The sequence below is a fragment of the Labrus bergylta genome, chromosome 19 (assembly GCF_963930695.1).
Source record: "Labrus bergylta chromosome 19, fLabBer1.1, whole genome shotgun sequence".
NCBI classification, from domain to species: domain Eukaryota; kingdom Metazoa; phylum Chordata; class Actinopteri; order Labriformes; family Labridae; genus Labrus; species Labrus bergylta.
Window position 1 is genome coordinate 2,029,487 of NC_089213.1, and position 21,894 is coordinate 2,051,380.

The 21,894-nt window shown below is 41.1% G+C and overlaps 2 protein-coding genes across 4 annotated transcripts; one reads left to right on the top strand and one right to left on the bottom strand.

The window, feature by feature from the left end:
• Positions 1–57: 57 nt before the first annotated feature.
• On the bottom strand, positions 58–5,551 carry LOC110002456 (zinc finger and BTB domain-containing protein 12). Its single transcript, XM_020658057.3, has 5 exons — positions 5,275–5,551; positions 3,509–3,717; positions 3,226–3,420; positions 2,826–3,032; positions 58–2,055 (listed from the first exon to the last, which is right to left on the bottom strand). The coding sequence occupies exons 2-5, from the start codon at positions 3,710–3,712 to the stop codon at positions 937–939; spliced, it is 1,725 nt and encodes a 574-aa protein (XP_020513713.2). The 5' UTR covers positions 3,713–3,717; positions 5,275–5,551; the 3' UTR covers positions 58–936.
• A 50-nt stretch (positions 5,552–5,601) lies between these two features.
• Positions 5,602–21,840, top strand: ehmt2 (euchromatic histone-lysine N-methyltransferase 2). Of its 3 annotated transcripts, none has more exons than XM_065948311.1 (27): positions 5,602–5,688; positions 7,041–7,110; positions 7,231–7,392; positions 7,746–8,002; positions 8,107–8,176; positions 8,294–8,376; positions 8,814–8,954; positions 9,063–9,125; positions 9,845–9,950; positions 11,109–11,195; positions 12,526–12,806; positions 13,352–13,677; positions 13,765–13,995; positions 14,718–14,800; positions 15,210–15,316; positions 15,720–15,842; positions 15,927–16,028; positions 16,223–16,327; positions 17,045–17,217; positions 17,915–18,082; positions 18,882–19,026; positions 19,589–19,666; positions 19,939–20,054; positions 20,154–20,240; positions 20,336–20,414; positions 20,519–20,694; positions 21,178–21,840. In XM_065948311.1, the coding sequence occupies exons 1-27, from the start codon at positions 5,662–5,664 to the stop codon at positions 21,356–21,358; spliced, it is 3,627 nt and encodes a 1,208-aa protein (XP_065804383.1). In that variant the 5' UTR covers positions 5,602–5,661; the 3' UTR covers positions 21,359–21,840. The 3 variants fall into 3 exon arrangements, with proteins under 3 accessions (XP_065804383.1, XP_020513712.2, XP_065804384.1); XM_020658056.3 differs by having other exon boundaries at positions 17,063–17,217; XM_065948312.1 differs by lacking the exon at positions 11,109–11,195.
• Positions 21,841–21,894: the final 54 nt, after the last annotated feature.

A 21,894-nucleotide genomic window follows, 5' to 3' on the forward strand; every position in this document is an offset into this window, starting at 1 on the left:
AACATGCACAACAGGTCCAACGAAGCTGGTTGAAGATTTCACACATTTTACAGGAGGGACTTCCAATGATGTTTTTATTGACATGACTTTTCTTCAGTTATCTTACTCAACATGTTAAATATATATTCAAGTGTAAGATTACAGTTGACAGTCAGAACTCAAAATCAAATGATTTAAGGACACAACAGAAACCAACAGGTCTCAATGAAGACGTCGTCACAGTGTGAGAAGCACAGGGATGAAGAATCAAGACGATGAGGGCTGAATTCCATTTAGCTGCTTCAGTCTCCTTGTATTGTGCTGAATACAACAGAGCCATCAACCATGTCACAAGTAACACCTGTGATTTTCTGCTGAGTCAGAATGAGTTTAGGACCGTACCGCCCCAAGTCATTTTTACCCAAATCCCTCACAAGTTGTGTAAAAATGCTTTTATTCTTGTGGTCAGATTTCAAAAGGCCCGACGCCCAGCCACCGCCATCGGACTGTGTCGTCCCCACAACCATCGCCGTCCTCATCCACGTCCTGCTCCGACCTCCGAGCGGCAAGGAAGTGTGGAGAACAGGAACGAGAGGAGAAATCCTTCCTGCATATTATCACATATGCTCTTTTGTAAAGCGTCTCGAGAGAACACTTGTTATCATTTAGTGCTCTACATATATTGATTGATTGATTAGTCCATGTTTATGTTTTTAGTTTAATATTTATGGTGTTTCTGACTTTTAGATACAGGATACACTTCAATGAAAGAAATACAAACTGGAGGTGGGTTTTATCCTTACAGAATGGTGCATCTTGTTTCCAGGCGACATATAGTCACCACAGTTTGTCATTACCATTTTTTATAGCATCTTGAGCCCTCATGGACTCAAACACTGTCACAGTCTGTGAGGGTTCAGAGTTTCAGGGTGGAGTTTGGGATGATCCTACTTTCCTCTAAGGCACCTGTCGAGTAACCAGACATTCCTGCTCTTCCTCTCGTACTGCTCCAGAGACTCCCCTCGCTCTCTCCCTCTCCTCCTGCTCGTGTAGCGAGTTCTGCCCCGTGTTCTTCCCGTGCTGCTCCTTCAGGTGGCGCCGTAGAGCTGGCTTGTGGGCGAAGCGGGCGTGGCAGTACGCGCAGCGGTGCGGCCGCTCGCCGCTGTGGAGGTTCATGTGGTCGATCAGTGTGGATTTCTGGGTGAACGTCTTGTAGCACAGGGGGCACTGGTGGGTTTTGCCGCCGCCCCTGTGCACGGCCATGTGTCGGGTGAGGTTGGCGGCGTGGTGGAAGTGTTTGCCGCAGCAGGGGCAGGCGTACAGCAGGTGGGTGGAGCGCGAGTGGAGAGCCAGGGAGTGAGGGGAGGGGAACGTCATGCCGCAGTGCTCGCAGATCACAGGCCCGGACACACTTGAAGTGGATCCCACCACCGCCACAGACTCGTCCCCTCCCTCGTTTGTGCCTACAGTCGTTAACACTGAACCCCCCTCCCCAGCACCACAGTTAGACTCTTCCAGGGCATACTGGCTCAAACTGTTGGCACACATTGCTGACAGCTTCTCTCCTTGATTATCACCGATTCCGAAGTCTAACTGTGGGAGTTCAACTGATACATAACCTTCTTTTTTAAGCCCGTCCAGGCTGTAGTCCAGCCCTAAACTACCCCCCATCCCTGCAGCTGCCAGATACCACAACTCCTGGTGCTGATCCAGACCAGGAGCCCTTTTCTCCAGTGATGACATCCACCTCCTCCTCTTAAAACCCCGCCCCCTGCTTTTCCCTCTTCCCCGGCCAATAGAAGGGTCTGGCAGCCTGCGCTTAAAAGCACGGAGCCCCTCGACTGAAAGCCCCCCGATACCGACATCATCTTCTGTTGGAGTCGAGTCAAATTCTCCTCCCTCCCCTCCGATCAAGACGCCGTCCGTCTCTGGGTAACACACATCCTGAGCTCCATCAGAGGGAGCTCCTCTCTCCTCTTCTCTGTCTCTGTTCAGCTGCTCCTCTTCAGAGATGTACACTCTGAACACATCGTAGTCCTCCTGTCTCGCCTCTTCCTCCTCGTCTGATCCACTAACCTGGAACAGAAATGGAAACTGATCAGATCAGGTCTATGAAATATCTTTAAAAAAAGAGTGAAAAATTGGCAGTGAACTTCGATACAATGTCGTCATCTATCTACTGTGAAAACAGTAAACCTCGTTTGATATTAAACAGAAAAACAGCGAAGCAGGGGCAGGCGTACAGCAGGTGGGTGGAGCGCGAGTGGAGAGCCAGGGAGTGAGGGGAGGGGAACGTCATGCCGCAGTGCTCGCAGATCACAGGCCCGGACACACTTGAAGTGGATCCCACCACCGCCACAGACTCGTCCCCTCCCTTGTTTGTGCCTACAGTCGTCAACACTGAACATATCTTTGTGATTCTGCCCCACTTTGATCCTTCAAAACAAACATAAAAATTGACCCTTTTGATTTCTCTTTACAGCCTGTAGAAGCCTCTGCAGTGTGGTTTCTGTCCTCTTTACACCTTTTAATCATCTCACACTGTCCTCTGTTCAGCCCTCTTTTAACACTGATCCCCTACAGGGAGTATTTATGAATCGATATCAAAGTCCTTCAGGAACAAAGGACTGAAATAGAGCTCTTTCTACCATCTGTTTGTCCAAACAGTAGCCAGGATAAAAGCGTGTCCTTATCTGAGGTCATGGCATCGAGGCTGTTGAGACCAGCAGGCACATTTGTTCCCTCTTCTATCACACTGTATGACTGCATACTGGGAAATCACTTAGATCACACAGCTTTCAATGTAGATTAAAAAAAAAGGTTCCATGGTCTTCATTTACACAAACCTTAATACAAGGCTCATCCAGCATGGGGCTGTTATTGTGGCTCTGACTGCCACCCTGAGTTGACACATTTTTCTCTTCCCCTGAGCGCAGCACAGGACTGTGCGGCTCCACGGGGGAGGGTCGGCTCGTGGGAGGAGACGCAGGTGGGAAAGAATGAACGCTCCCACTAACAATCACTGGTTGAGACAGGCTTTCCTCCGAGGTCATCTGACGGAAGAATCGGAAGAAAAAGATAAATAGATGTATCAGTGAAAACTGTGAAAATGCTTAGAATATGGACATGGTGGGTATGTGGAAATTTGGGAAATAACTTTATCCCAGCTCCTAAATAAAAGTCTGAAGTATTTACATGAGCTGCGGATGAATTGGCACAAACACACAGAAGTTTTGGATTACTAACCTTTGGTGGGTGGGGGTTTTTCAGCTGCACATACTTCTTCAGTGCTCCACGGCAGCGCTCCACAATGTGCTCCATCTGTAGGTAGCTGGCAGCGGTCAGGTAGTTGACAATCTCCTCAGGGTTAAACTGCAGGATGCCAGTGTAACAAGACTGAAGTAGATCACACATCACTGTGGAGCTGTACAGCATCGACACCTGGGGGGAAAAGTGATATATATATATTTTTTACAGCAGACAGACGCTATGACAGCGTTGACATTGTGTTTTGACCATATCTGCCTACCTGAAGCTTGGATGAAGGGTTGAGGAGAAACTGGTCCCTCAAGAAAGGCGAGCAGGCAGCAAGCACCACCTTATGACCCCTGAACGTCTGGTTGTTGCCGGTCACTATGGTGACATCACAGAATTGCTGACGGGACCTCAGTGAATTCATGTGCTTCAGGGTCGTGTCCCCGTGGCTTGGTAAGCGGAAACACAGCAACTCCATTTTGTCTGATTAGAAAAATTAAGGAAAGTATTTACAACAATCATTTATCGAGGGGAAATTCGTTTTTACACTCTGTTTTAATGAACATGCTACACAAACATAGGCTGAAATACACAAACATGCACAAACAGGATCCTATGGACATGCACTAATGGAGAGGACTCAGAGTGAGGGGGGGCTGCCCACAGCGAGCGCTCCAGAGCAGTTTTTGGGGTTCGGTGCCTTGCTCAAGGGCACCTCGTCAGTACTCAGGAAGTGGACTGGCACCTCTCAAGCTACCAGACCAATTTCCGAACTTGGTTGCTACATTAAGTTCTTTAAAAAAAGCCATAAATTGGGCTAGTGCTGCTACACATATGAGCAGTTGTGGGTCATTAAATTGAGCATGGAGGACACTTTGTAATGGAGCTGTAAGACCAATTTGAGTTTAATTACAAATCTATAATTACAGTGAAGTATACTCAGGTCAATATACTTAATGGTTCAAGTCTTGTATCCCAATTTAGGATAGGATAATACTTTATTGATCCTCAGAGGGGAACTTCGGGCGTTGTAGCAGCACAGACAAGTAAGCTCAAAATACACATTAAACAGAATAGGTAAGATAAATAAAAAAAAATGGGGGTATATACAAGTACAAAATTAATGAAGTTAACTATGCATGGAATTGAGACAGTATTAGCGGAGAAAGACAAGATAAAGTGACAAGTGATGATTAAAGTGACTTGATATGATAAATAGCAGCAAGTAATGTAAACAGCAGAGAAGAGAGGCAATGTAAATAATGTTTAGTAAAATAATAATAATAATGTTTATTAAAATAATGTTTATTAAAATAATGTTTAGTAAAATAATAAAAATGTTTAGTAAAATAATGTTTATTAAATGTAAATAAATGTTTAGTAAAATAATAATAATTTGTTTAGTAAAATAATGTTTATTAAATGTAAATAAATGTTTATTAAAATAGTAATAATGTTTAGTAAAATAATGTTTATTAAAATAATGTTTAGTAAAATAATGTTTATTAAATGTAAATAAATGTTTAGTAAAATAATGTTTAGTAAAATAATAATAATGTTTAGTAAAATAATGTTTATTAAATGTAAATAAATGTTTATTAAAATAATGTTTATTAAAATAATAATAATAATAATGTTTATTAAATATAAATAAATGTTTATTAAAATAGTAATAATGTTTAGTAAAATAATGTTTATTAAATGATAAATAAATGTTTAGTAAAATAATGTTTAGTAAAATAATAATAATAATAATGTTTAGTAAAATAATGTTTATTAAATGTAAATAAATGTTTATTGCCGTTATGTCAATCAACCGGCGGTTTTTACTTACAGGATGTTAGGTAAAATGTGTTAAACTTGTATTTCCTGTATTAGTCGACTGGTCTGATAATCACAGGGGGTCCAAATCGTTCATAACACCACCTTCTTTTCATACGCTAAACGTTAGCTTCGAGTTAGCTTGCTGGAATCTGCTGTGACCAAAGCAGAAACAAACAAAAGGTCACAGTAATCGTTAAACTTTGCTCTTTTACTCACCTGAGCTTTTGTTGAATATGTTTCTTAAAAAAAAAGATCAACCGTTAGTTTATTTCCGCAGGACGACCGTTGACTGAGGCGACGTCAGTTAGCTGGCAGTACTTCCGCATCCCTGTTGCCATGACATTAGCTACTAACAGCTAAACCTCGGTTTACGTTTTAGTCCCTTTCTCTAGGAGGAAGTCCGTCTTGTGACACCGCATGTAAAACTTAACTGACTGTGAAACTGTTTCCGTGGAGAGCCTCTCCCCGCTGCTTGCCTGCCACACATCCGGTGGAGGAACCAGCAGCGCCGGTTGTCAAACAAATCCAGGACTGAGGGGGGGCGGGGGCGGGGCTTGTTTGATGACGCAGCACGTTGATATACGTCAGTGCGTGTCGTGAAACATGTCGGCGTCTGAGACTACGACAAAGGTAAAAAACCAAGTGCAACACAGAATTGCATTTTAATGCCGTTAATTTTTCTCCTGGACTTTTGTAAACATCGCAGCCTTCACAGCAGAATCTTGGCGACCAATCGGCAATCTGCAACCACGAATAATGTGTTTAGTTGTTTGTTAGAAGAGCTCTTTGTTGGAATCTGTGCTACACGTTTAGCCACATTAGCCTTCAGCAGTTCATTGTGAAATAACTGCACAGCTCTGAAATTTGATTATCTTTTACCATTTCCCCGCTACTTTGACTGTTTTTATCATTGTCTTCTGCCTTGCTTCCATTGCATTATGAGGTGTTTGTAAAGTACGCTTTATTTAGACTAGTTTTTAAATCAAATGTTTGGATTAACTTCACCTTTACATCATTTATTTATTATAAGGTTTTACCTGTGCAGACTTACGACTGGAGAGATTTCCCTACTCTACATTTCTTCTTTCATTTCGTGCCATTCTTTGCTCGCTTTTGTTTGTTTAAAAAAAAAAAAAAGCATGAATGAGTTGATTGACTGATGGCGGCACCTGACGTCACAGTAGAAACGATCAGCCATTGGTTGACGAGTTTTATTTTGGAGGAAAAGTCGGAAGTCACAGTCAGAGGGATTGACTGAGCTGGTGTTAATATTTGAACAGTTTGTAGTTATGCAAAACTAATGTGGTTTGTTTAGTGTTCACATTAAGTTGTCAGTCATTTCTGTGTTGATGTGACATTCACATTTTATTGTATGCAAACCAACAAGTTGTGTGTAATCTGTGTTTGGGGAGTCATGTGTACACTGACAGCTGGCCACTTTGAAGACTCAAAAACAAGAAGGTGTTGGTTCTGAAATGTGTGTAAATGTAATTGCACATACACAATAGATAATATTTTCCTCACGGTTTTGTAAGCCAAAAACACACGAGCTGAATTCACTCTCTGCTCTCTGAAACTTGAATCACTCTCAAACATACGCGATCACTCAGACTCTATTCCTGGAGTTAAAGTACTGCACACTGTGAATGCAACCTTCAAAACACCTCAAACAGTGGACAAAAGAAAACCAAGTCTGTGACCACCTTTAACCTTTAACCTCTAGTACTGTCTTGTGTCACTTGTGCCTTTTTAGTTCTAATTTGTCTTTCTCTGTTACCTGCCGAGGGACAACAGATGGAAACTAACACTTCTGCTATGATCTGACATTGTTACAGCTGTTCATTAATATGCACTGTCCCTAACAAATCAATAAAAAAACTGCACAGAATGAATATGCCTCGATGTCTATAATCCTAACGTTTAACTTCATTTATTTTTATTCTGACATATTATTTCCTGGTGATTTGTTTTGTTTCTGCCAGGAGCCTCCTGAAGGGAATGACTCAGAAACACCAGCAAATTCAGAAGCTGGACCAAGTCATGTGAAGGGCGGTATGTCTAAAGGCAGGAAACGATACCTGTGTTTTTAATCAGTGCATTTCAGATACACAAACATAACTCATGTGATGTATTAGTTAATCAGAGCTTACACAGACCTCTAAACCTTTCCAGATAATGCAGCCATCACCACAGCTGCTGTTGCCAAACAGACGGAGCCCATGGGTGCTATGGCCTCTACGTTGCTTCCTCAGCAGCCTGGGAAGGACGCCTCAAGAGCAGGAGAGGAAGGAGACAAGATGTCACCTGCTTCCTCTCCAAAGAAACATGCTGCAGGTAAAAGCCAAATACAATATGCACTTCTCAAATGTGTTAAAGTTACAGACTTCTTTTTGAATTAAACAGTAAGACCCATTTTACATTTTTACATTAAAGACAAAAGAGAAAAACACTATAAATCAGATAAATGAATAAACTTAGATAATTTAGAAAGCTTATGCTATTAATATTTTTTTAAAGTATTATTACCATGAAACAGGGGTTTAACATCAAAGCATAGTCATGTTTGTTTTCTGCAGAGCTTCATGATCCTTGATGCCTCACATTGTCTTACTAAAAAAAAAAAAAATGAAGATTTTAAATGCTTCATGAAGCGGTTGGCAGTCATCGGTTTATCCTCCTTCTTACAGGATTGGCTGCAAAGTCCTTTCCATCAGCGTCGGCTTCGTCATCGTCTTCCTCCTCTCCGTCCACCTCTTCAGCGCTTTCCCCCGGCCGAGCAAAGATGAGTGTTTCCGGACCTGGCAGCAGTAAATCCATCCCAGGCCCCGCTCTTTCCTCTTCCTCCTCCTCCTCTGCCACAGCTTCCTCCTCTCCCTCTGTGTCCCCCGGCCCACCCAAGATCCACCGGGCCCGCAAGACCATGAACAGGCCTCCGCTAGGCCAGGTGAGCATCAATCCCCCTGTAGCAAACTTCATCTTCTTTTTTAGTAATCAAATGTGTTTCTCTGAATCAGCAACTTTTTTTTTTTTTTTTTTTTTTTTAAACAGATGAACAACTTTGAGTCGCCTGTTGCACCCTCGGGACCCTCCGTCTCCCTTTCCTCTGACTCTGAAACAGGTTAGTCGCTTTAGAATATTGTTGTACTAAATGTTTGTCTGAAATAATCAATTTAACATCAGTGGAAAGAAGCTGGAGCGACCTGATTTATGACACGTGCATGTGTGTTTCCATTAGCTGCAAAAAGGAGAAAAACGGATCCTTTATCCGACATCACTCATGAGACGTCTGAAAACATCCCAGACAACGCTCAAACTGTGGTAAGAGTTTCTGTTTCCAGCACGATGGTTCATTCATCAGAATTTAAACCTTCAATATGATACCACACACACTGTTGATACCTGTTTTTATACCACAGAGACACAAATAGAAGTCCTGGCCAGTGGGCACCAAATATAGATTATTTTCTTTTTTTAAAATCCCAAAAAATTGCAGGTAAACTCCTGCACAATTACATCGACAATGTTTATTTGTGGAAATTCCCCTCACCTTGGTCACAGCAGCTTTCTGTTCAGATTATAACCGAAGATCTTGTGATTTTTTTTCCTGTCCTGTACTTTTAGTTTCTATCGATGATTAAAATAATGGCTTAAAAACATAAAAAAAAACAGAAATGACATGTTTAGTTTCAGTTTTTAGGGTTCAGTGGTTCATTTGTATCTCTTCTCTTTGTCTGTTCTTTCTTTTTTATTAACAGGAAGAAACATTTGTCCATAAAAAGCCTTCGACCAAATCTGCAGCTGAGAAGAGCGACATCGATGTCGGATCAAAGTCAGAGGAGGACGAGAAAATTCAGACTCCAAACCCATCGAAGCGAGCGTCAGGAAAGGTGTCGGAGGTAAACGAATGTAAAAAAAACACCCATATGATTGAGTTTGATGTTACAGCATGTTTATGGTCGTTATCTTCTGTTGTTGAACTTTTCTTCTTTTTGTTTGTTTTGTAGTTTGATGACGGAGAGAAAGAAGGAAATAAAGAGATCGAGGACTCTGTGAACACATCGGATCATGTGAGTGAAACCATCACCTTCATGTCGAGTCATCTTATACCTCACCTGATAAAGCTTCACACAGTCGATGACACTCCACACAAATATTTATCTGCTTGGATGTAACAAAAACATATTCTTCCTGTATCACTCAGCGCTTACTTTAAAAAGATGAATGATTCTCTCCCTCCAAATAGACAACTCCAATTCTTCTTCTGCCTGATCGGGAAGAACTTTCATTATTCTATTGTTCCTATTTAAAAAATAAATAAAATATGCCATTGCTTATTTCCCTCCCACTTTTAAGACACCTTTTCTCTAAATAACCACAAACAGACAAACAATGAGCAATATGGATGAAAAATAAAAAAAGACCAAATGGGTGAAGAGTTGAAAAGTGAAATCACAACAGTTCTGTCTGACATGCTGAGGCAACATTTGAAAGTTGCCCTGTGGGGTTTTTTTTGTGAACAAAGTTATGTTTACATTCAGAAAAAGGAGTTATTTATTCTTTAGAAAAACATTTGCTAAGCTCATTTTTTCCTACTTAAGATAAGCATAAAAACACTGGAATGGTGAGTGTGCAAGTTCATAATAGAGAGAATAACAGAATAATGCATCCAGGCCGTAACCTGTAACAAGTAAATATTTATATTACTGGAATATCATTTAAAAAAAAAAAACCATCCAGAGTGTTTCCCTTTCTTTTGCTACATTAACAGAGAATTTGTCCCTCGCAGAGCTCAGAGTCTGAGACGCACAAAGCTGATCTGAGTCGAAACGAGAGCGAGGAGTCTTCACAAGAAAAAGAGAAAAACACGGCTGATGTGGCCGAGCCGGTCGCAGGTGAGTGAGTTAATCTGTATCCAAACCCATGACCGTCTGCCATTAAGATTCCTGACATTGAATCATGTTAGATTTTCAAAACAAGAGTCTCTTTTAATGTCAAAGTGAAAGAAACGTAATCTGTATTCAAATGAAAAAGCCTTTTGATTAAATCATCTCTGGTGCAGCTGGTGGCCGTCACATAACGAGATTAATATAATTAATGAATCACTTTTCTTAGTCATGTAGTGATTAATAATTAATATTAATATCAGCTGTGTGGAATCAAGGTGTGACACATGACTTCACCTTGAAGCCTCCACGTCCAGTGTGCCGATTTCATGGAGAAAAAAAAAAGGACATGATGAAGAGAAAACTCTCAGACAAAACTCAGAACACGGTTATTGACAGGTACCAATCAGGGCGAGGTTATAAGAGAATCTCCAGGGCGGTTAGTATCTCTCGGAGCAGGATTAGGGTGATCATCCAAAACAGGAAACATCAAGGGAGCTCTGTAAATCTTCCAAGAAAAGGCTTTCATCGAAAACAGGGCAGGCATGCAAAAGAGAGGGTTTTAAAGGAGACCCCCGTGAGGTTTGTAGGAACTGTGCAGGAGCTGCAGAAAGGTGTTCACTCAGTCTGTGCATGAGCTGACACACCTGGAAGAGGGGCGTGTTGTTGTGTTCAGACGGGAGCTGAAGAGAGACTTTCTGGAAATTCACAAGGCTAAGATTACAGATACTGACTCAGGAGAAAGAATGGGTTTCTATTTTTTTGTGGTACGTTTTTGTTTTTGTTTATCTGCAAAAACATTTTGCTTCAGTGTTGTAATTTTCTTTTTAATGTATTGTTTGTCAGTGATTTATAAGTCAGGGTGATGTGAAGCTGCGCCTGCCTCAGGGCATCAAAAAATGACTCTTGGGTGCATTTGCAGAGGAGGAAAATGTAAGAATGGTAGAGTAGAGGAGATACCAGCTCAGCACAACAAAAGCCAACACAACAAAAGATAAATGCAAACATGTTTGTATGATTTTGTTAGAACAGAAATCTACATGAAAGTAAAAAAAAAATATTAAAGGCACACAAGGATTGTACCTCAAACAAACAGCGTTCTATTCTAGCAGTAGTTCATCTCTCTGTAGTGTGACTCATGACGAGTGTCGTCGTTTGTCATTTCAGCTGAAAGGTCGTCTGATTACACCGAGGTTCCCCTGGGTGCTCTGGACATCGCTGCAGCCGACAGTCTGACACTTTCTCCTCACCACGGTGAGTTTAGAAGCGACGCACGTATCGTATGTCGATATGTTAAAAAATCAGAACCTTTTTTTCCCCTCGATAACGATAGCTGAATTAAACAAAGCATTGAAACTTTATCTGTAAAAAATCTAATTTGAGCTTCTCTGATGTTTTTCTGTTGTGATATGAAAAGCAGAGATGATGGATTATTTTTGGGTTTATGGATGAATCTTTTCCTAATAGAGGGAAACAGATTCAGATTCTTTATTGTCCCACAAGGGGAAATTTGCGTTGCAGCAGGAGCACACAGAAGACAAGAAACACAAGGACACAAGGACAACATCGCTATTGTAAAAGAGAATCTTATTGGAAGTCATTCTAAAACAAACCTGGGTACACAGGTGATCTGGTGTTCACAGGGAAGATGAACCTTTTTGAGCGCTAACGTTTCACTTCAAACTAAAATGTCTAACAGGATATGAATTTAATATTTAAGTAAAAACATTTCCATCAGCACTAACATCATGAACATTCAAGTCTTTCTCTCTCTCCTCAGTTGCCAGATAGTCTAGCACAGTGGTTCTCAAACTATGGTACGTGGGCTCCCTGTGGTGGTACGCAAAGAAATCTCCACAATATTAAAAAAAAAAAAACCAGTTCAGCATAAAACTACAATTTTTTTGTTGTTGTCATACTCCTATCTTATCTGTCTTGTATCTATTGGGTTGTATTTATATCAAATGTGTTTTCCCCTCTAAATTAATCTAGTTTTTGCAACAAACAACTTTAATCTGCTCAATTTATGTTCACACATAAACAACAACAGGAGTACGCCTCCCGTTTTGAAAAGTTCCACTCGATATTCCACAAGCAGCTGTAGGCCTACATTAACAGAATATAATATATCTGTTAATGTAGGTCTACATTAACAGATATTCTGTTGTTTATTGGAGTTTAGCAAGCAGCTGTACATTTACATTTTTAAAACGGAGCCAGGAGAAGCTTCAGTTTTGATGCATGTACGGACAGCTGAACTTATCGCTCCCCCTCCCTCTCGGAAATATACTTGGGCCCAGGTATCGTGTTTGTGTGGGAAACACTGGAGACTAAATACTCTCAAACAGGTTGTTGGTATAAAGTTGTAATTTTTATTGTTCTACACTTTTTTTGATTTGGGTAAATGTCAGTGTTGTGTGGCGTTTAAGTGCCAGTTCTAGCGCTAGACCTTAGTAGTCCTATAGTGTAGCTGCCAGACTCGACCATCCACCCTCTCATCCCTCTGTGCTACTCTACATTTAAGTCATAAAAGCCCCAAAACAGAATCTTGAAGTGAATACAGAAACCTGCCTCCTCTGTACAGAAGGGAGCGATGCAGGAGACACGGAGCGTCTGGAGGAGCTCCCCCTCTGCAGCTGCAGGATGGAGGCTCCTCGCGTGGAGTGCAGCAGCCAGCGCGTCAGCAGACAGTGCATGGCCACCGAGAGCGTCAACGGCGAGCTGAGGGCGTGCATCAGCCGGACCATCAAAGGGGAGACGATGCGTCCGTCCAGCCGGGTTCCCCTCATGGTGCTCTGTGAAGTCCATCGCTCGCACATGGTCAAACACCACTGCTGTCCCGGCTGCGGGTACTTCTGCATCGCGGTGAGAAGCTGCTGTCAACATCTAAATAAACTCTTTGATCTCCTTCCTTCCTCTCCTCCTTCACAGACTACAAATCCTACCTCCTCTTTCTCCTTTGATATTCTACCCTCTGAACTTTCTAGTCTCCTCATCTTTTTCCTTCTTGGTGTCCTTCTCTCCTTCTCTTCATTATTCTCTCCTTTTTATATCCTCTCCTCCTCAAAATCCCACTTTCTCCTCCTTTCTCCCTCTTGATATCTTGTGTTCTATAACTTTTTTCTCTCCCTCAGTTTACTTTTTCCTCCTCCACAAAATCCTACTTTCTTCTCCTCTATCTTTCTGATTTTTCCACTTTTTACTCAGTATCTTTCTTCTTTACTTTCTCCTCAATTATATCCTGTTTTCTTTTCCCACTTCTCCACCATTTAATCCGACTTCCTCATGCTGTCTCTCGTCTGAATCTCTTTCTGCTCAACTTGACATTTCAGCTTTTACTTTTTGTCTCCTTGTTTCCTCTGACCTCTCCTTCTCTCTAACCTCCATTCTCTTTCTTCTTTCATTCTCAGGGCACTTTTCTTGAGTGCTGCCCGGACCAGCGCATCGCTCACCGTTTCCACCGCGGCTGTGTGACGGTGCTGAGCGGCGGGCGCAGCAGAGGAAACGGAGGCGGCGGTATGATCTTCTGTCCTCACTGTGGCGAGGACGCTTCAGAGGCCCAGGAGGTCACCATCCCCTCGTTCAGCTCGGCCACGGCCTCCGCCACCACCGTCGTCACCATGTCCGCCTCCTCCACCACGACCCCGTCCCTGCCCCCGTCTGTCCCCACGGCGCCCTCACTCACGGCGTCGACGGGAGGGATGAAGGACGGGAAGATGCCTGAGAGACCGGTCAGGTAAGACCGAACGATGTGAGTGAAGTTCAGCGTCCTTTTTAAATCCTAAAATATCTTTTTAAATTGAATTCCTCTCTTCTCCTCCAGCGCTCGTATGCGTAGCCACGGGTTGGTCAAGCCGGCGGTGGAGCAGCAGCCCCCGCAGCCGGTCGCCTCTGCAACACCTGCGACCGCCGTCCCCCCAGTGGAGGAGGGCGTGGACAGCGTGGGTCCCTCTCTCTGTATGCCTAACGGGAAACCCATCAGTCCAAGTGCACTACCGCCCGGGCCCAGCAGGGCGTCGCTGCAGAAAGCTATCCTCACTCAGGACACAGAGAGGTCAGAAGTACTTTGATTTTTTTATCCATGCTTTTGAACGGTTTAGTAACTATCCTTACAATAAGTGTGAGTCGTGTCTGCTATTTATTTTCTACTTGTTTTGAAGAAAGCTTTAAGCTAACAGTTCAGAAATGAGCAAAACTGGAATATGATTTATCTGCAGCAGCCAAAGTTATTTCAACATAAGTTAATTTCTCTTCATAAAAGTTTATTTTTTATTTTTTTTATGACCAACATTGTTATTGTTTTCAAATGTTTTACAACAGTGCAATACCAGACAATAAATGATATAGAACAATACCCAACAAGGGAAACACTATCAATGCAAGACAAAAAAAATACAGACCTGACAAACAAAAATTATAATTCAGTTAAATTAAAATATATGTAAATAAATAAAAACATAAAAAATAAAAATAACAAAATTCCACAACCACAGCATGATTATTTCAGATTAGGCTGCATGGAAGTGTTAAGTTGTGTTTCCATAAGATTTACAGGGGGTGATAAAAGAAGTTTTAAAATCTTTAAGAACAGTTTGTTTCAAATCTGCAGCCTCGGCAGAAAAAAAATACAGACTTGTTTTTTGAGGGAGGATTAGAGCAAAAGAGAAAATATTTCTTTTTTTGTGTGTGTGTTGTTTTGTTTTTCAGTGAAGTTAGCTGATGTTCAATAGAAACATTTAGGCCAATTTTGTGATTAAATTTTTTTCCATTTTCTAGGAAAAAGAAACTGAGGTTCCATCCTCGCCAGCTTTACCCCGCTGCCAAACAAGGAGAGGTTCAGAGGGTTCTGCTCATGCTGAGTGAGTGGGAGAAAGACAAGAACAAGTGTTCTCCATGTAGATATAAGATCTTTTGTAGATTTTATTTTTTAGAAGCTCTCTCTCTGGATTTGATCACAGAAGTTTCAGTGTTTATGTTTTTATGATGAATGATTGTTTATTTACTCCCTCCTTCCTGCTCAAACAGAAAGAGTCATTGTCGTTTTTTTATAGATTTGTTTATTTGAGGCGGCAGCAGCTCAGTCTGTAATGACTTCAAGTCCTAGTAAGGACCAAAATATGGAACTGGTTACTGGTGTCCCTGAGATCCTGTGTGTGTGTTTGTGTTGTCCAATAGCAGAGAGAGAAAACAGATTTTTTTTTTTTTCCCCCTCGGGCATTAATAAAGTATGTCCTCTTCTTCTTCTTAAACTGTTTGTGTCTGCACCAGTGGAGGGAATAGATCCAACGTACCAGCCTGACTCACAGAACCGGCGCTCTGCTCTCCATGCGGCAGCTCAAAGAGGTCTGCTGGAGGTCTGCTACATCCTCATACAGGTGACGTTTTCCATCTGTTATCAGTCTCGTCGAGTCCTTCCTTTGATCAGAACACGTTCTCTATTTAATCATTTTATATTAAAAATACATTAAAAAATAATCAGTGATGTCAGAAGAAGTATCCTAAAAGCTTTACGAGCACATTTCAGTTTCTGGTTTAACTCTCCATATCCACAACTTTACTATTTTGGTTCACTTTTGTTGTTGTCATAGCAACGCTTTTAGAAGGAAGGCAGCTGTTGTCATCAACTTTAATGAATGCAGGAACAGTTTGTGACTAGAAAAATGAGCTTCAGAGATAAAATGAATTGTCAGCAGAATTCTTCAGTGTGTGTATATTTAATTTAAAACATTTCCTCGTTGTGCTTCAGTTTGAGGATAATGTTTTGTTTGTTGACGACAGGCTGGTGCTCAGGTGGACGCCCAAGACAAGGACCTGAAGACTCCTCTGTTGGAAGCGATCATCAACAATCACATCGAGGTGGCTCACTACCTGGTCCAGAACGGCGCCTGTGTCTATCATGTTGTGAGTAAATAAATAAACTAAATTAAGAGTCTTCCCTGAGGTTGTTTGATCCAGATTTTTAGCCTCGGTGTTCTTGTTGTTCAGGAGGAAGATGGATATACCGGCCTCCACCACGCGGCCAAGCTGGGGAACAAGGAGATCGTCAACATGCTGCTGGAAACGGGGCAGGTCGATGTGAACGCACAGGTAAAGAAAATGTCTTTATTAGTGTTTTACGGCCATCAAACAAACTTTCTGATGGAAAGAGTTTAACAAAGTGTTTGGTTTTAAATGTCAAAATAGATTTATTGAAAAGTCTGACAATCTATCCTATACATTAGATAAGAAATCATTTAAACAAACGCATCAGAAACTGATCCTTCCTGTCGGGTTTGTTCCAGGACAGCGGCGGCTGGACGCCGATCATTTGGGCTGCAGAGCACAAACATGTCGACGTGATCAGATCCCTGCTGAACAGAGGAGCTGATGTCACCATTAATGATAAAGTAAGTTTTCCGCTTGCTAATTCTGAGGTTTGTAACGTTCAATTTTCCTTTTGGGAAATTTAGGTTTGTTTTAATTGTGGCGCCCCCCTGTGGACAAAGCGATACCGCTTACCTATTTTTGTTGATTCTGCCCTGTACATGTTGAGTACACAAATAAAACATACAACTTCAGGCGATGCTTTTCACTTACTCTTATCCATTTTCTCATGAAATCCTAACATGCCATTTTACCAAAACAACTACACATCCATATCCATACATGTATACACACTCACGCTTTCCTTCATACCTACATCAGATAGACATAAATGCATGCATAGAACTACACACATGGCAGCCTTCACATCTTTTTTGATGAACCGTTTTTTTGACAACAACAAAAACTAATTCTGCAACTCAAACATCACTTACCTGGAATTTTTGCTCAGAAAATGTTATTTTTTGAAGCGGTGTTGGCAGGATGCTGTGAATCGCTTCGTCTGATTTCTATGATTCTTCTCACTTATGATCTCTTGATGCTCATTTAATTGGTGATCTAGAAAAACTAAATAAATAATTAAACACTTTTTTTTTTTCCTCAAGTAGGAAGTGCATTCTTAAAAAACACAGAGAAGCATCTGGATTATTTTCATTATCTGTTCCTGTCCAGTTATGTCACAGTCTGGGTCTACATGGATGTACTTGCATGAGAATATTTCAGGTTATTACTTTAAACAGTCCAGTCTCTCCCCTCAGGAGCAGAACGTGTGTCTCCACTGGGCGGCGTACGCAGGGAACGTGGACATAGCGGAGCTGGTGTTGAACGCCGGCTGCTCCCTGACGTCGGTCAACGTGCACGGAGACACGCCGCTCCACATCGCCGCCAGAGAGGGCTACCTGGAATGTGTTACGTGAGTCAAATCGATCGCTTGAGACCTCAAGTTTTCATATACTAGTCACATGTGTCACTTTAACCTGAAGCCATCCGTCCCGCTGAACTAACCAGATCGTTATTTTCTATTTTTTACTAGTTTGATGTTTTTTACTTAAAATGCTAACGCAACAATGCAGCGCGAGTTGTTTTGGTTTCATGCTGGTGCTCAAGGGTGACATCTGCTGGATCAAAAAATCGCATATAAAGCCTTTAAAGTAGCCATCATTTGTTGCTTTGGTTTGGAGATGTGCTTGTTTTCTTTCTTTTTTTTTTAAGTGACCGTCTGGACACTGATGGGTACGACGCTAACAAAATCTTTTGTTTGTGTGATTCTGGCGCCCCCTGTGGTACCTCTAGTGTCTTAGCTCAGTGGTCACCAAACCTTTTTTTTTGCCTGGTCCCCGTTTGGCGGATGAGATTATTTTTTAAGACCCCCACCTCCACCTGTCACCATACACATCAACAAATATCAACTTAACACACTGTCAATAAAGAAATAAAGCCAACAAATTCCAGAATTTTTAGAATTGATCTCAAACATTTTCCCGTCCGGTGTGTGGCAACAAACTGAAAAATCAAACAAGCCACTTTTAAAGAGGAAAGAGTTAGAAATGATACTGGAACATGCAACAGGTAGGACATGGTTGTGATATCGTTGTCTGTCTCTGCTGCAGGTTGTTTCTCTCCAGAGGCGCAGACATTGACATCATTAACCGGGAAGGAGACACGCCGCTCACACTGGCGCGGGCGGACACTCCTGTCTGGGTCGCCCTCCAGATCAACAGGAAGCTGAGGCGAGGAATAACCAATCGCATGCTTCGGACTGAAAGAATCATCTGCAGGTAGGTTTGAAAAAAGAGCCTCGTTTTCTTTTCTTTTTTAAATTGTATTTATTTATTTAGAATCACACATTCACAGACATTTGTACATATTGTTCATTTGTGGTTAGACATTAGAGTGATTCCTCTTTTCACATTTTTGTAAATTTATACAGAACAAAATAAATCAAATAGAAAAATAATAAAAATAGAACCGAACAAATCAAATAAAAAGACAAATTGTAAGGCATGGGGTGATTTTCCCAAACAAATACAAAAACTAAGCATACAGGGTTTCATAACTAAAATAAAACCAGATGAAACAAAAGAAGGGCGTTTAGGGGAGATATAGGAGACACATTTAATCCAGAGGTCCTGAAATGTATTTTTAGAGCCTCGTTTTCAAATAATCAAGTTTGAGGGAAAAATAGTTTCTATAATTTATTTAGCAAAGTGATGAACATCAGAGAGTAAGAACAACACAAGCAAGGGTGTAGAGAGGAGGAAACAACGTCAGGAAGTGCAAAGGATCAGTTTTAAGTCTGATGGGACACACAGGTGCTGACAGGAAGTGACCAGAGGCAAAGCACCTTTTTAATATAATTACACTGACAGCTGTTCTCGAGAGTTCTTATCAGCATCTTAAATATCCTCAAAGTCATGAATTGTGTTGGTGTTCATGAAAGAGATGGGTCTTTAGCTTTTTCTTAAAGGTGCAGAGGGACTCTGCAGGTTTGATCCACCACCGGGGGGCGACAGAGGAGAGTCTAGCAAGAGACTTAGTGTTTCTTTTGTTTATTTGTTTCTTTGCTTTCTGTTCCAGCGACATCGCTCAGGGCTACGAGAACGTACCCATCCCCTCTGTGAACGCGGTGGACGACGAAGGTTGTCCGTCAGACTACAAATATGTGTCAGAAAACTGTGAAACTTCAGCAATGAACATAGACCGCAACATCACACATTTACAGGTAAAACATCATCAGCTTCTTAAAACTCACTTTTATAGACTTGCTTTTATGTGATTTCTCCTTTAAAGATCTATCCCTTCCTTTTATTGATTTTAACCTTTTTATCTTTCTCTTATTTAAATGTTTTAGCCTTTAAATGTTTCCCTTCCTGTATTCATTTTACTGCTCTTAGTCTTTTTAAATTCCTATTCCTTTTATCGTTTAACTCTTCAGCTCTCTGTTGCTTTATTCATTTAATCTCCAGTTTATTCCTTCTTTTTTATCTTCATTCTGTGTTTACAGCCTGTGATGTGATGTCGTCACACTCTCCCTCCATTTTCATTTTGTTCTCTCCTGGTTGATTTTAACATATTTTCCTTCATTGTGTTGATTTGTTTGGCCCCTCTGTTGATCTCTGTTCTGTTGTCGTGTTGCTGTATTTTCTTTGTCTGTCACAGCACTTTGTAAACATTTGTTTTTAAAGGTGCTATTATTATTATTAGTATTCGTTCTGTTAAACCCATAGTTTATAAAGTCTCATAAAGAAATGACAGCATTGCCTTTCTTTGTTTTTTGACTTCAGCACTGCAGCTGCACTGATGACTGCTCGTCCAGTAACTGTCTCTGTGGACAGCTCAGTATCCGCTGCTGGTACGACAAGGTAGATACAAATGTTTTACAGTCGCATCATAACAGAAAACAGAACTTTAATGGACGTTATTTCAATCCTAGTTTGGATATTGTGCAATAAATAAATAAAGGATTATCTTATCTTATCTTATCTTAAGATAAAATGCTTGAGTTCTTAATATTCTACAACTTTGTTTTAGGTTTGGTTTGAATGCCTGAATTGAAGTCTATAACCAGGGTTTATTATTTAAAGGAGAAACTAACAGAGGAACCAAATCTCAAGTTGTGTTTTTAATATTTCAGGACCAGCGGCTGCTCCAGGAGTTCAACAAAATTGAGCCTCCACTTATATTCGAGTGCAACATGGCGTGCTCCTGTTACCGGACGTGCAAGAACAGGGTGGTGCAAGCAGGCATCAAGTAAGGACTTTAACTACACTCTGAAATTCAGTTGCTGTGATGATTCATAAAATAAAACGATGGGGGGAAAACATGAAAGCTTTGTTTTCCACCACCCAGGGTTCGTCTTCAGCACTACAGGACCGAGAAGATGGGCTGGGGAGTTCGAGCTCTGCAGGATATTCCCCAGGGAAGCTTCATCTGCGAGTAAGAGCGAACAGAGAGAAACCCTACAACAGGTCGCTCTCGTACAGAGAAAGTCAGGGTTCCTAAATTATGCTGTTTTTTCCGTGTCCATGCAGATATGTCGGGGAGCTGATCTCTGACGCAGAGGCCGATGTCAGAGAAGACGACTCCTACCTGTTCGACCTGGACAACAAGGTGTGAACTTTATTTTTTTTTTTAAACATGTTTTTAATCTTAAATTTCTGACACACAGAACAACTGAGGAGCGAGTCAACAACCAATTTGTGTTTTCTTTAAAGGATGGGGAGGTGTACTGTATTGATGCCCGCTACTATGGCAACATCAGCCGCTTCATCAACCACCTGTGTGACCCAAACCTCATCCCTGTGCGTGTGTTCATGCTGCACCAGGACCTGAGATTCCCCCGCATAGCCTTCTTCAGCTCCAGGGACATCCACAGCGGACAAGAGCTCGGGTGAGAGACAAACATTTTCATCTTATTCTCTTTTTTTTAGTCACCAGTATTTCCATTTTAACTTTCTTGATCCTATCATTTTAATTTATAGCTTGTTTTTAAGAGATATTTTCTTAGTTGTATCATGATATTTAAAGTTTTTTTTTTTTTTTTCATTTAATCCTTTTCTGCTTTTTTATTTCTTTAACAGTATGCTTAACCTGACTATCTATATGCCTTTTAGAAAGGAGGCACAAACCTCGCTCTGGATGCTGCCTCTGTTATATGCATTTTGAATTTGCATACTGTGTATATATATTTCTATGTATTGTTTCCTTCTCACCACTGGGTGTTAAAAATATGAAAAAAATGTTGCAAATATGTGTAATGATCGAAAACGTTAATGTATTGCAATAAAAGTATTTTTAAAAAAAAACATATGTGCTTGAAGCCCTATCCAACCATAAGTGTTTAAACCTGACTGGCCTTGTCTTGTGTCATTAGGTTTGATTATGGAGACCGTTTCTGGGACATTAAGAGCAAGTACTTCACCTGTCAGTGTGGATCAGAGAAATGTAAACACTCGGCAGAGGCCATCGCCTTGGAGCAGAACAGGCTGGCTCGTATGGAGGCTTGCCCAGAATCGGGGGCTGACTGTGGGATGAGCATGATGGGAAACTCCTAAGAAGAAAAAAAAACTCACACATGAGGCCTTTGGATTATCTGTTATACATGTGCACATACTCCATGTGTGTTTTATCACTTGTACATTTCTGTATGATGCATGTTGCTGCCTTTTTTTACTTAAAGTATCTTTTTGTTTCCATCCTGAAGGTTAGCTCTTCCCTTTATGGTCGAAGACATGGACCTAAACATATTCTTACACCTCTCTTTACATACAGTATGTTTACTGTCTGTTTAGTAGGAAGAACTACCACATGCCATTTACTCTGTCATGCCAACAAACAGGAAGTATTTTTACACAGTACAATAATGGGTCAACCGTCAGTCCCTAATTACCGTAATTCAATTATGATGAAAGAGATTTTGTTGTCTTTTGAATGCTTGTTTTAGCTTTGTTGTTTTTATTTTTGTACGTATAGTTTTCTTTATGACATTTAGTGTAATAAATAAGCTCATGAGTTGATCTTTGAGCTCTTGAATTAAGTGTGACAATCTTCTCTGTTAAGGTTAGAGTTACACTTTTTTCTGTGTGTGTGT